The sequence below is a fragment of the Delphinapterus leucas genome, chromosome 14 (genome assembly GCF_059928025.1).
Source record: "Delphinapterus leucas isolate spDelLeu-1000000601 "Yukka" chromosome 14, BTC_Dleu_Yukka2, whole genome shotgun sequence".
NCBI lineage: Eukaryota > Metazoa > Chordata > Mammalia > Artiodactyla > Monodontidae > Delphinapterus > Delphinapterus leucas.
In genome coordinates, this window is record NC_143142.1 from 27,405,004 (window position 1) to 27,418,523 (window position 13,520).

At 52.1% G+C, this 13,520-nt stretch overlaps 2 protein-coding genes across 3 annotated transcripts in view; one reads left to right on the forward strand and one right to left on the reverse strand.

The window, feature by feature from the left end:
• Window positions 1–1,550, forward strand: part of PRODH (proline dehydrogenase 1) — a 20,058-nt gene extending 18,508 nt beyond the window's left edge. For both annotated transcript variants that reach the window (XM_030764298.2, XM_022551153.3), the window contains exon 14: window positions 43–1,550. In XM_030764298.2, the coding sequence (XP_030620158.1) occupies window positions 43–230 (188 nt within the window). In that variant the 3' untranslated portion in view covers window positions 231–1,550. The remainder of the gene's footprint in view (window positions 1–42) is intronic.
• Window positions 1,416–9,630, reverse strand: LOC111162882 (protein DGCR6). Its single transcript, XM_022551154.3, has 5 exons — window positions 9,450–9,630; window positions 9,203–9,363; window positions 3,165–3,265; window positions 2,158–2,298; window positions 1,416–1,626 (listed from the first exon to the last, which is right to left on the reverse strand). The coding sequence occupies exons 1-5, from the start codon at window positions 9,557–9,559 to the stop codon at window positions 1,543–1,545; spliced, it is 597 nt and encodes a 198-aa protein (XP_022406862.1). The 5' UTR covers window positions 9,560–9,630; the 3' UTR covers window positions 1,416–1,542.
• Between the last annotated feature and the right edge of the window lie 3,890 nt (window positions 9,631–13,520).

A 13,520-nucleotide genomic window follows, 5' to 3' on the forward strand; every position in this document is an offset into this window, starting at 1 on the left:
GGCGGAGGTGCTGGGACTCACCGCCTCCACCCCTGTGTGCAGGACAGGCAGGCTACCCCGTGTACAAGTACGTGCCTTACGGCCCTGTGATGGAGGTGCTGCCCTACCTGTCCCGCCGAGCCCTAGAGAACAGCGGAGTCATGAAGGGCGCCCAGAGGGAGTGGCAGCTGCTTTGGCAGGAGCTCAAGCGGAGGCTCCGCACGGGCAGCCTCTTCCACCGCCAGGCCTAGTGCTGTGGCCACGTCCCAACACATCCTCACCTGGGCTGTGAACACCCAGGGCTACAGCCCGACCCCAACCTCACACACAACACCTTTTACATCCCAAACTGTGAGACCCCGCTGGCCCCTGCCCGTGGGCACCCAGGTGCGGGCTATTTCCGTTACCTGCCAGAGCTGCTGGGAACTGTCAGAAACCGCCCTCCAGTGAGCGAGCATGGCTGTATCTCTGCCCACCCCCACGACCTTGGGCCTGAAGAACCACCTACTGCAGGGTTCAACCCATGGGCCCTGAGCCCCACAGGTGGGCAGTGGCTTGCTGGGAAAGGTGGCCTGTCAATAAACCACTATTTCTGCAGCTAAGAGCCCTTGACTCCAGGCCCACGATGTTCTTCCCTGCAGAGCCCTCACGTGCAGTCAGTGGCAGAGGGAGTGGCTCCGATGGCCCGAGAAGCCTCACGCTCAGGCTCGGCCTCTCCTGTGTCACGCGCCCCCGGCACACCTTGGGCAGGGTGGACCCACCAACACCTGCCTTCAAGCCGTATTGCAGACCCAGCCACGCAGGGCACTGGATACCCTCACCTCCAACCCCACAGCTGGGGCTCAGACCAATGCAGACAGCACACTCCCCAGAGTGGGCTTGGTGCTTCCCCATCCTCAGTCTCTTCCTCCCTCAGACCCTTTCTGCTGCTCTGTGCCCTTCACCCCAGCGGCCCCAGTGACCCACACCAGGCTCTGGCTGCTCTGACCGCCCCACAGAGCAGACTGGATGTGGCCCTAGTGCCCTCGGACTTGCCCCAGGGAGGGGCCTCTGTGACATGGGGGTGGGGCCGTCTTCTGCTGATTCCTCTGTAGGCCACGGAGCCCACAGGCAAGGGCCCTAGCTAGGCCCTGGTCACGACAGGCACCACAGAGCTGTCATGCAAGCCATGTGCAGGCCATGCTGAGGCGTCTTTATTTCTCGGGGTCACATGCAGCTCATGAGCCTTTCCTACTCGGGGGCTGCACCTGCCAAGGGAGGGGCCGAGAGCAGAACACATCGGAAGCCTGGGGCAGACAGCTGGAAGGCTGGGCCCACTCTTCCCTTTACCTTCCCACCCTAGCTTTGGACAAAAAAGCCCAGGTGAAGGTGGGTGGCAGACGCAGCCCAGGTCCACCTAGCTTCTCCTCACGGGGTGCCCCTCCTGCAAGCAGCTGGGAGGGTGGTGGCCAGACTTCAGGAAGATGAGCGCCACTCAGCTTTCTGCTGCCTTTGCTGACTGTGGAACAAGGTTGTCTTCCCAGCCAAGATGGGCAGCGGGTCACTGGCAGGAACCCTGCCTGGTCATAGTGCCGCCTTCCCCACCTGGCAGCCCCTCTGCTGCAGCTTCCGGATGAGTTCCAATAGGTTCATCTGTAGCGTCAGCTCCTGGGATGCAGAGGGGCCACTGTGAGGTCCCCTTTAGCCCTGGCAAAGGCCCCAGGAAGCAGCCTCCTTTACCCAAGGACCCGGGGCAGATACCAGGACCTAGAGAGCACCAGGCTTGAGCCCATGGGGCTGACTTCCAGTGAAGCCTGGCTACCGCCTGCCAGAAAGGGGCAGGTGCTGGGACTCCACCTGTGGCAGGGCCTGCAGTTGCCCTGGCTTGGCACAAGTGGAGGTGTGTGCAGGGATGTAGGGGAACTGCACACGAGGCCCTGTAGGGCATAGTGAACCCGGGGAAGGTGGGCAATGCCCTGTAGTCACATGGCTTACCCTCTTGTGGCGGAGGCAGTGTGACCGGCCTCCATGCTGAGCACAACGCAGAAACCCTTCCTGGAGCCTCCCTAACTCACCATGTCCCCTGTCCCCACACACCCTGGGCCTGGGCTCCCAGTGACCAGCTAAAATCCCATATGGAATCTAGCCTTGGGGACCAACATCCCCTGGGCTGTGCCAGGGCAGGCCTGTGCTACTGACCTGCGGGTTGGTGGTCACATAGAAGCCGGCGACCCCTGCCTTCTCCAGTGTGCTCTGCTGGTCCGCCACCTTCCGGTCCAGCTCCAGGACAATCTTCTGGTCCATCGCCCGCTGCTCCTCACGGATCCGGTGCTCCACCGCCTGCCACGGTGAAGACAGCTCAAGGGCTCAGCCTCCTGCCCATCAGTGCCTCACACACACATTCCTGGCCTGTCAACTCCTCTGGCCCCTCCCCACCTCCCAGTGGGTCCAGCTCCCAGACTACGGATGGATCCCGTACTGCACCCAGGTCCGTTGCTCCTTAGCCACACACAACCCTGCAGAGGGGCTCAGATGACCTGCCCCAAATGCCCTTCCTCCAGCACCTCCTGTCAGGTGTCCTCCCTTTGCTGTGCCAGGCCTCGCCCAGCCCTGACAGCTCGGGACCACCATGAGCTGGCCAGATGCTGGCTCCACCTCTGCTGACTGTCAAGCTGGCCACCATCTCTGGGCCTTTGCGTATGTTTCCTCCCCACTGGAGCTGCGGCCAAGCCCGGCTCAGCACCTCCTCCCTGCATGCCCTGGTTTGGGGCTGCCTTGGGACCCTGCACACGCCTCCACATGCACCCCACCACTGGTGGCTTCTTGGTTATGGGTGGGCCTCTGTGTTGTTCCCAGGCAACGTGGGAGCAGGACTTGCTGGCTCCATCATCCCACCACTGCCCTCATCCCCAAGGCCATGGGGCACAATGGCCCCCACTCACACCTGCCCTGTACAGGCCCAGCCCATTAGGAGCTGCTGTCTCGAGGAGCAGGAGGAGGGGAGTGGGGGGATCACACACTCTCCATCCATTCCAAGCACACCCCAACCCCCAACAGTGAAGAGCCACATGTGGGCACATGGAGCCTTCGCGGCCCACCCCAGGCTGAGGCCCAGGCTGGCCAGTGGCTCCCAAGCCACCCGGAGCCCCTCCTCTACGGCCCTCTCAGCAGAGCCCAAGTGGTGCCCACCCTGCCCACACCCCTACCTCTAGCTCGCGCTGCTGGGCCGTCTGGAGCACAGGCAGGTTGTGGGGCCGGCAGGCCTGCTGGGCTTCCTGGTGTTTCTGCCGCAGCGCCTGCCTGAGCACTGGAAGGGGACAAGACCAGAGGGGTATCAGCAGGTGACAGAGGGGTAAGGAGGGGGCCTGCTCCAGCTGTCCCACCACCACAGGGAAGCAGGGCAGAGGCGTGGACGTGAGGGAGGCCTGCACTGGGAGCTGGGTGGAGCTCTGGACACCCAGCCCCCAGCCCACTCAGGCGGGCCCTCTCCCAGGGTACGGCCCTTCTCCAGCAGCAGGACTCCAGGGCACTAGAGAAGGGTGAGGCCAAGTGTATGGTATGGGTGTGGAGCCAGGGCTGCAGCCTGAGCTCAGAGAATTGTGGATAGGGAGGGAGGAGACTGCGGTCTAGACGTTTCTAGGCTCAGATGCTGGCTACAGGCCAGGAGTCCAGCGTGACCTTCCATCATCCAAGGGACATCCACTGAGACATCCAAAAGACCACCCAGGCAAAGGCCTGGGAAAGGAGGACGAGGAGAGTGGCCTCTGCCCTGGGGTATGGCAGTCACTCCCCCTCAGTGCTGCCCTTGGTGGTGGTAAGGGGTGCAGAGCCACCCTGTACCCTATCCACAGCTCCTAGAGGGAGTAGGGTAGGCACAGACCCTGGGGGGCCCAAGGATGTGATGAAATAAAATTCATATTTTAAGTTAAGACAAGCAACATTTAAACAAAAATTTTTTTCTGCCTATCTGAGCCTCCTCCCTCCCCTCTGCTGTGCACTGTGCATCTGCATTAAGCATGACCCGGACTCCCCAGTGGCAGAAATACCTGCTCAACCACAAAGATCAATTTTTCTCCTTCTGGTGCCAGCCATGTAACTCCTTAGGAGGTAACATTCCTTTCTCAGTCCTGTAAGGGGTCATGATGACCCACCACTGGCCTTGTAGGTGCAGACGTCTTTGGTGGACTTTATGGACAAGGCCACTATATCATTTCCCTTAAAGACAGCGATTGGTGCAGAACAGACTGGTCAGACGACCTGGGGAGACACTGGGCTGGAGTTCTCAGCTTAAATACTTACTGATGACCTTATTAATGTCACTAGCTATATTTCTGCCTATTTTACAAGATTATTGTTTCTTTAATGACCAAATGTGTGGCTGAGCCTCCAATAAAGATAATGATGACTAGAAGACCTGAAACAACTAACCAAATATATAGTTCTGTAAGATCAGGGATTGTAATAGTGTAGCTCTAGATGTGGGAAGAAGCAACAACAGGGCAATAACAGACTAGTAGGACAGGCAGCGCGGAGCCCTTGGGCTACTGTTAGTTAACAGGGTCTAGTCTGGTAACAGCACATTGAGTGGCCTATCAAGGAAATCCTCGCATGACCTGGGAATGAGCATTCCTAACACCGTGGTACAAATTGGTCATGAAATGCCTCCCAAACCTTGGCAAATTAAGACTGAAAGAGGGGCTTCCCTGGTGGCGCAGTAGTTGAGAATCTGCCTGCCAATACAGGGGACAAGGGTTCAAGCCCTGGTCTGGGAAGATCCCACATGCCGCGGAGCAACTAGGCCCGTGAGCCACAGCTACTGAGCCTGCGTGTCTGGAGCTTGTGCTCCGCAACAAGAGAGGCCGCGACAGTGAGAGGCCCGCGCACCGCGATGAAGAGTGGCCCCCGCTCGCCGCAACTAGAGAAATCCCTCACACAGAAATGAAGACCAAACAGAGCCAAAAATAAATTAATTGTAAAAAAAGAATAAAGTAACACTGATTTAAAAAAAAAAAAGACTGAAAGAGAAGGGACTGTAACAGAGAGAATGTTGCCCACCACCCAGTTCTACAAGAGTCATTAACCACTGCAGTCGCTGACCTACCTGAAAGGAATTCAGGGTGAAGATCGGGATGAGGCACTTTGTGCTCTGGGAAAACTGGCAGAACTAGCCCTCAGACACTTGGATATTTTCAGGAGAAAATTTTATGAATACAGTTTGTTGCATCTTCCCATACTTAGAAATGCACTAAAACCATTAACTAAGCTATCTGTTCCTCGTAAATAGCAGTAACCTTCTACCAAGCTGCATGCTGGGTTACATGTACCCCTTCACCAAAATCACATATATACTGGCCTCCCTCCTCACCTCTTTGTAACAGTCCTCAGAGCTTTCGGAAAGACTGTCTCCAGGTTAGAATCCTCAGGTTGGATCGACTAAAATTTTCCATTTCTTTCTTAGATTGACTATTGATTAATTTTTCAATAGATGGCATGAGCCAGCAGAGGCCATGTGCCAGGGAGTCTGTGTTGCTCCAAGAGGGGCCACCACGACCACCAAGGAAAGCTTCCACAGTCCCCACTAATTGTACAGGACTGGACAGAAGAGAAAGGTAGCATGGGATGGAAAGAAACCAATCACAAAACAGAACACTCAACACTATGCAGCCAAAATCCTAGACTAGTAAATGTCAAGTGGCCAGAGCTCCCCTGTGAGGAGGGGTCCTGGCTATAAGACACAAGGCCACCACTCGGTCCTTGGCAGAGACCTCACGTTACAGCCCTTCTCTGGAGGACCCCTGAGGTTCCCCAATCTCCTGTTTCTTCGCAGTGCGTGCACATCTCGACTATGGCATTTATCACACTAAGTGAGTCTGAAGCTGAGGGCCACCCTCAAGACATTTCCATAAACAAAGAGATGACAAAGACACTCCCCAGTTAACATTTACAACGTGTGGAGGCAGGATGCAAGGAAACAGATAAATGCAGGGAAATGTCATCTTCACCCCATTTATCAACGTCACTACAGATCTCAGGTCAACTTCCAGATTCCACAGGGCGAGCAACCAGAGGCAAAAAGAGAGCTGCACCCACTGCCCGGGCGGGGGCCTGGCCTTTGCAATGACCAAGGAAAGCAATGGCAGCCAACCACCACCTGCTAAGTCAGAGGAAGGAAAAGCAGAAAGTCACAGGCACTTTCCCGCTGCTGACAGCGCAAAACCTTCCAAAGGACAAGAAGCGAAGTGTCTGAAGAGTTATCAAAACTCCCCACTGAAAGGAACCAGGGCTCCATGGAGACATGGCCTGTTCCCTTGCTGCCCCCTCTCCCTTTAAAAAAATTATTCTGAGCGCCTGATTTGCTCCCTGAGCTACTAAGCTCTGGAGATAAACAAAAATCACCAAAACGAGAGCAAATACTACTTACTGACAGCCTGCATTTGGCACAGACCCAGTCAAAGGCAGGAGGAGTCGGAAAGTTTTACGGTGGCAAAGGGGAAAGGTCCATCCTGATGGAAGGTTGTTGGTGTGGGGAAGCTGGAAGCAGGCTGTCAGAAGAGGGGCTGAGGCTGGGAAAGAACAAGATGAGCCTGAACACCTTCCTGTACCAGAAAGCAAGAAGTGCTCCAAGAATGATGGGGACACATCAAAAGGACACAGGAGCCAGCCCACTGTTCTTCCACTGGCCAAATGTGGCATGATTTGAGCGTTAAAAGGCATCAGCTACGTACTTTGGATTTGTGAATATGCATCTCATTCCTCAATAACAATGTGTACAGGGACCTCCCTGGTGGCGCAGTGGTTAAGAATCTGCCTGCCAATGCAGGGGATACAGGTTTGATCCCTGGTCTGGGAAGATCCCACATGCCATGGAGCAATGAAGCTCGTGCGCCACAACTACTGAGCCTGTGCTCTAGAGCCCACGAGCCACAACTACTAAGCCCTCGTGCCACAACTACTGAAGCTCGCGCACCTAGAGCCCGTGCTCTACAACAAGAGAAGCCACCACAATGAGAAGCACAGGCACCACAACGAAGAGCAGCCCCAGCTCACTGCAGGTAGAGAAAGCCCGTGCCCAGCAACGAAGACCCAACGCAGCCAAAAATAAATAAATAAAATATAATTATAAAAAAATATATGTACAAAGACAACCATCCAAACATTTAGGGAAGAAATAGTACCAATTATACACAAATTCTTCTGGAAAACCAAAGAGAACACTTCCCAACTCATCCTGTGAAGCAAGTTATCACCCTGATACTCAAACCAGACAAAAATGTTACAAGAGAACTACAGGCCAATGTCCATCACTAGCATAGAAGTAAAAATTCTTAAGATTTTAGCAAATCAAACCAACATAGACAAAAAGAATAGTTCATCATGACTGAGTAAGATTTATCCCAGGAATGAGATTTATCCCAGGAATTTAAAAAATCAATGTAATTCACCGTCGTAACCAAAAAGCCACTTGATCATCTCAATAGATGCAGAAAAAAGATTTGACAAATTCCCAACATCCATTTCTGATAGAAACACACTAATCCTGGGGCAGATGTCTATCATCTGCCCCCACAGGAAAGGGACCTCACATCACTAGGAGGAATTTTTGCCACAAACGCTTAACGTGTGTATCGTCATGCTGTCCAGTTTACAGGAAACACAGAAAGTGGAAAAAGAGGTAAAATGTCAACATGAGGAGGCAATCCAACAGATCCACAGTGAAGACGTTCTAAGGCAGAATACCCTGGACTCTTCAAAAAGTCAGCGCCACAATAAATGTTGGGAGCTGTTTCAGAAGCAGAGACCAAAGTAACCAATGGCAATGCATGACCACACACTGGATCCTTATAAAGGGACAGACAATTTGAGACAAGTTTCGGTATGTGACTGTGGACTCAATGTCAGAACACACCCTGGAATGATTCATTTCTATCCATTGTGGTTACAGAGGAGAGCGTTCTTGTTCTAGATCGCTGGTTCTCAGTACTGGACCAAGGCTGACCCCCAAGGATGTCTGGAGACATTTCTGGCTGTCATTATTGGTGGAAGGTGCCACTATCATCTAGTAGTTAGATGCCAAGGATGCTTTTAAACATTCAGCAAAGAACCATTAAGACTTGTCCAAGGACTTCCCTGGTGGCGCAGTGGTTAAGAATCCACCTGCCAAAGCAGGGGACATGGGTTCAAGCCCTGGTCCGGGAAGATCCCGCATGCCGCAGCGCCCGTGTGCCACAACTACTGAGCCTGTGCTCTAGAGCCTGCGAGCCACAAGTACTGAGCCCGCGTGCCACAACTACTGAAGCCCGTGCGCCTAGAGCCCGCGCTCCACAAGAGAAGCCACCGCAATGAGAAGCCCGCGCACTGCAACGAAGACCCAATGAAGACAAAAATAAATAAATAAAGAAGAAGAAAAAAAAACTTGTCCAGCCACAAATGCTAACAGCGCTGCTGTTGAAAACCCTGGTCTAGAGGAATGCTGAGGACCCCTGGTGAAGCCCTGTGGTGCTGCACATACTTACGGACACAAAGAACTTTGTCAAAACTTCAGTTACTGAGTGTAACTGGAGAACGTATAAGTATTCATTATATTATACTTCCAACTTTTCTAAATACTTAACCTTTTTCAAATAAATAAAAAGTTGGGGAAAAATAAAATAAGAAAGGTGGGAAATCTGAGGGGGCGGGAAGAGCTGACCGGCATACCTCGCAGGAAGGGGCTCCGGAGGCCCCTCCCATTCCCAGTAGGGATGCCTGGGAGGGGCCAAGGCTCCCAAGGCTTTGGCCAAACGCGTGGCTCAAGTGGAAAAGTTTTCGGATTCTGGAGGGTGCCTCAGGGATCAGTGCAAGGGAACTTGATGCGCTGTGGAGAGGAAACTGACACTAAAGGGCGCTGCAGAGCTGTCAACACTGCGGGGCATCACTGCGGGCGGCCAACCGCCAACACCAGACCTGCCAGTGGGCTGACCAAGCACAGAGGCCTCGGGCCATCCGGCCTGGAAGGGGAGTGAGGGCACGCGGGAGCGCGAGCAGGGAGTTTCTGGATGTCCTGCGAAAATATGACTGTGCAACTGACAAAGTAAAACCGACTTGACCCATTTGTCATCAATGGCCCCGCGCCCTCGATCCGGTCAATTTCAAGGGCTTCTTTCGAACGGTATCCGCGGAAGGCCTCCGCCCGCAGAGACCGGAACTGCCCGGGCAGGCCGAGCTCCAGCGCGGGGAGCTGGGCCGTCCCGTCGCCCCCGCGCACCTCGGTGCTCGTTCTGCAGCCGCAGGCGCTGGTTGTACAGGCTCTTCTCGGTGAGGTGCTGGATGTCCAGCAGCCCCTGCACGATCTCGAAGACGGTGCCGTCGAGGAGCGCCAGGGCCAGGTCGCTGAGCGTGGTGTAGGACAGGCGCTGCTGGAAGGAGCTGCGGGAGGAGGGCGCGGTGAGCGGGGCGGGGCCGAGCCGCCTGCCCGCGGCCCCGCCCACCCCGCGCGCCCCGAGGCCGCGCACCTGGGCAGCTCCTTGACCAGGCCCTGCAGTGCCGACAGCAACTGGTAGTGCCGCTCCTGCTGCCGGGCTCCGTCCACAGCCTCCTCCAAGGCGCCGGAGTACCGCTCCATGGCGCCCGCACCCCGCCAGCCGCCGCCGAAGCGACGCGCGCCTCTACGTCAGTCCCCAGCGCGGCGCGCCCCGCCCCCTTTCACGACAGTTCTGAGCACAGCGCGACCCGCCTTTGCGTCAACCAGAAGGAGGCTGTCTCTGCCCCACCGGAGAGCGTCCCGCATTGTCCCCGCCCCTTACCCTGCCTCCCCGCCCACGCGACCTCGGAGGCGTTACTCCACAGCCTCAAAATCGCGAGATTTCTGAGAATTCTCCCCCGCCCGCGCGGTGGGCGTGGACCGAGGCCCCGCCCCCACCCCGCCCTACATTGTAGACTGTGCTATGGGCAGCCTGTGCTTTTTTTTGCTTCAGTTGGCTATTTTTCTGGAATCAAATTACAGTAGTGATTAATAGATTTTATTTTTTATATCTGGAGTAAAGGATTTGTTAGTTTTATAATTTTTCTTAAGAACAAGCATATGTATTTAGTAGCTCCATTGCATTAGAACAGTTTTAATTCACAGTGACTTGTGAAATCCACCTTCTTCAGGCCTGTGTTGAGAGCTTCCTGTTTTATCAAGTCATGCGTGGAGAAGAAGAGGCTGTCCTGTTAGGTGGCAGGATGTTTACAAGTGACACTGCTTCTTCTAAAACATAGGTTCTTTTCAGACTTTTCAATTTTACACAAAGGCTAGAGTAAAATGGTAACAGTAAACCCGCCAACTAAAAATTGGCACTTGCCATCTACCTCTACAAGGATTAAATCCCAAGCCTGTTGCAAAAATCTTGGCTCCCTGTGCACCGATGCCAAATAAAAATATGGAGACAGAGGTTTGGAAGATAGGAAGTAGCGAGGCTTAATTTTCTTTGCCAGGCAAAGGGAAGACAGTAGGCTAGTGCCTCAAGAACTGTGCCCCCCCCACCAACCTTCCTGGGGAATTACAGGGATTCTTATAAGGGAGTTCGCAATCCGAAGTAAGTGACAAGGATCAAAATGGTGAAGGTCATGCATTCTTCTTGCATTATTTCAAAACAGTCACCGCTGGAGTCAAGCAACCCGGTAATTGCATCCCCCAGCCCGGGTTATCGGTCTGCGACCTCCTTTCTGAAACGCAAACAACTACAAGGGGTGATTTGCTACAAGAGGTTACAGGGGGAGCAAATACCAGGTGCAGAATGTAAATTACAAAGGATTGGGGTGATAGGTTAGCTTTGTGAAGGACAATTCTAACTACAGACACTACAGATTAGTAACAGTTAAAATAAAACTAGGATTAACTCTTTCAGGCCAGGTTATGTTTCTTCTCTAGCCTGTTCACTGTTCCCTTTATTTTCCTTGTTCTTAGGAGAGGGAAAACTTCATTTTTAGTTTTGCTGCAACAATCCTTACCCTAAAAAAAACCTCATGATTTCTTTTTTCTTAAATTTATTTATTTTTAATTTATTTTTTATTTTTGGCTGTGTTGGGTCTTCGTTGCTGCATGCAGGCTTTCTCTAGTTGCGGCGAGCAGGGGCTACTCTTGGTTGCAGTGCGCGGGCTTCTCATTGTGGTGGCTTCTCTTGTTGCGGAGCACAGGCTCTAGGTGCGCAGGCTTCAGTAGTTGTGGCGCACGGGCTTAGTTGCTCCGCAGCATGTGGGATCTTCCCGGACCAGGGCTCGAACCCTTGTCCCCTGCATTGGCAGGTGGATTCTTAACCACTGCGCCACCAGGGAAGTCCCCAAAACTCGTGATTTCTTAAGGACAAATATTTTCTGACTCCCGCCAGAGTCAATAACAATTATTGCCTGGCAACTTTTAACAACCTTGTGTCTTTTTGTCTTTATAAGCCCCGACCCTTTCTCTTCCCTAGAACACTCTTTAAGGGTTACCTGAATCTGTGTCTCCTGCCAACTAAAAATTGTCACTCGCCATCTGGCTCTGCAAGGATGAGGTCACCAGACACTGCAGTCTCAAAACACACCCTGAAAGGAGTTCAGGGTAGAGATCAGGAATGAGGCACTCTGCTCTGGGAAAACTGGCAGAACAGGTCTTCAGACAGGAGATTTTATGAGCCCAACTTCTTGCATTTTCTCATATCGAGAGAAGCACTAGCATCGGGACTTCCCTGGTGGTCCAGTGGTTAATAATCTGCCTTCCAATGCAAGGGACACGGGTTCAATTCCCTGGTCGGGGAACTAAGACCCCACATGCTACGGGGCAATTAAGCCCACGCGCCGCAATTACTAAGCCCCCACTCTGCAACTAGAGAAGCCCGTGTGCTGCAACGAAGAGCCCACACGCTGTAAATGAAAGATCCCATGTGCTGCAACTAAGACCCCATGCAGCCTAATTAATTAATTTAAAAAAAAGAAAAGCACTAAAATCATTAACTGAGGCATCCGCTCCTCATGACTAGCAGCAACCGCCTCATGACCAGCTGCAATCTTCTGCCAACATGTGTGCTTGATTGCACGTTATCTCCCTTCACCAAAATCACATATATACTGACCCCACCCCCACCTCAACCTCTTCAGAGCAGTTCCTCAGGGCTATCTCAGAGGCTGTCTCGCAGGCTATAGTCCTCATTTTGCCCCCAAATAAAACATAACTCTCACGTTGTGCTTTTTTTTTTTTCCAGTGGACACTCCCAAACACAATTCTTAAGACCCCAAATAAACCCTTTTCCTGTTTGCAGTCTCCTGCAATTTTTTTTTTTTTGGTTGTCACACTTAGCATTATACATGTAAGATTCATCCATGTCTTTGCATAGGTTGATGGTTCATTTCTTTCCATTGCTAAATAGTACTTAATTGCATGTGTATGGGAGGAAAAATAATTTTCCCTCTATACTTCTGTGTTCTTAGTTGAGATCACTCCTATAAGATACATTAACAAAAGAAAAACAATCAGAAGCTTAATAACGTACATACATCCTGTGAATTTGGGAGATACCCAGGAAAACTGAGTAAGTCCCTGAAATGGCCCAAGCCAGCTCCTCAAATGCCATCCTCAGCTAAAAACAAAAGAAAGGTGTTAGGCGAGGGGGGAACCCGGATAAAGGAGGTTATCAGGCAAAGCACAGTAAAAAAAGGGTATGGTTGTTATGCAGATTTAAGTCCGGGCCTTCTCCACTGATAACAGTTTCTTGAGATAGTCACACTTCTATTCCTGGTACTGAGAGGGAGACACATTTATAATTGTAGATTTCCATTATAAATGTACATTTCCCTCCCCAAAAGGGTAACTTCTACTCGAATTTCAGAGATTCTCCTGTGTCTGTTTTTTTAAATTAATTGGTTCAAAATAATCCTTATGCCAAAGAGGCATATATGGGGGTGTCATATTCCACTCCCCTTAACATGGATGTGCAAGTTTTTGTTTGAACCCCTGTTTTCAATACTTTGGTGTCTATAACTAGGAGTTACACTGTTGCACCATATCGTACTGTACATTTACCTTTTTGAGGAAATATCAAAATATTATACATATAGGCTGCACCATTTTAGATTTCCACAAGCAATGGTTAAAATTTCCATTTGCAAAAAACAAAAAAAAAAGGGCTTCCCTGGTGGCGCAGTGGTTGAGAGTCCGCCTGCCGATGCAGGGGACATGGGTTCGTGCCCCGTTCCGGGAAGATCCCACATGCCGTGGAGCGGCTAGGCCCGTGAGCCATGGGCGCTGAGCCTGCGCGTCTGGAGCCTGTGCTCCGCAACGGGAGAGGCCACAGCAGTGAGAGGCCCGCGTACCGCAAAATAAAAAAAAAAAATTCCATTTGCTCTACCTTGTTGCCAATATTCATTATTTTTTATTTTTCTTGACAATAACAATTCTAGTGTGTTTGAAGGGGTATTGCATCATGGTACTCATTTGCATTTCCATCATGACTACTGATGTTTGACATCTTTTCATGTCCTTGCTGACCATTTGTATATCTTGTCTGGAGAAGAGTCAGGTCAAGTCCTTTGTGCGTTGTAAAAATTGAGTTCTTTGTGTTTTTGTT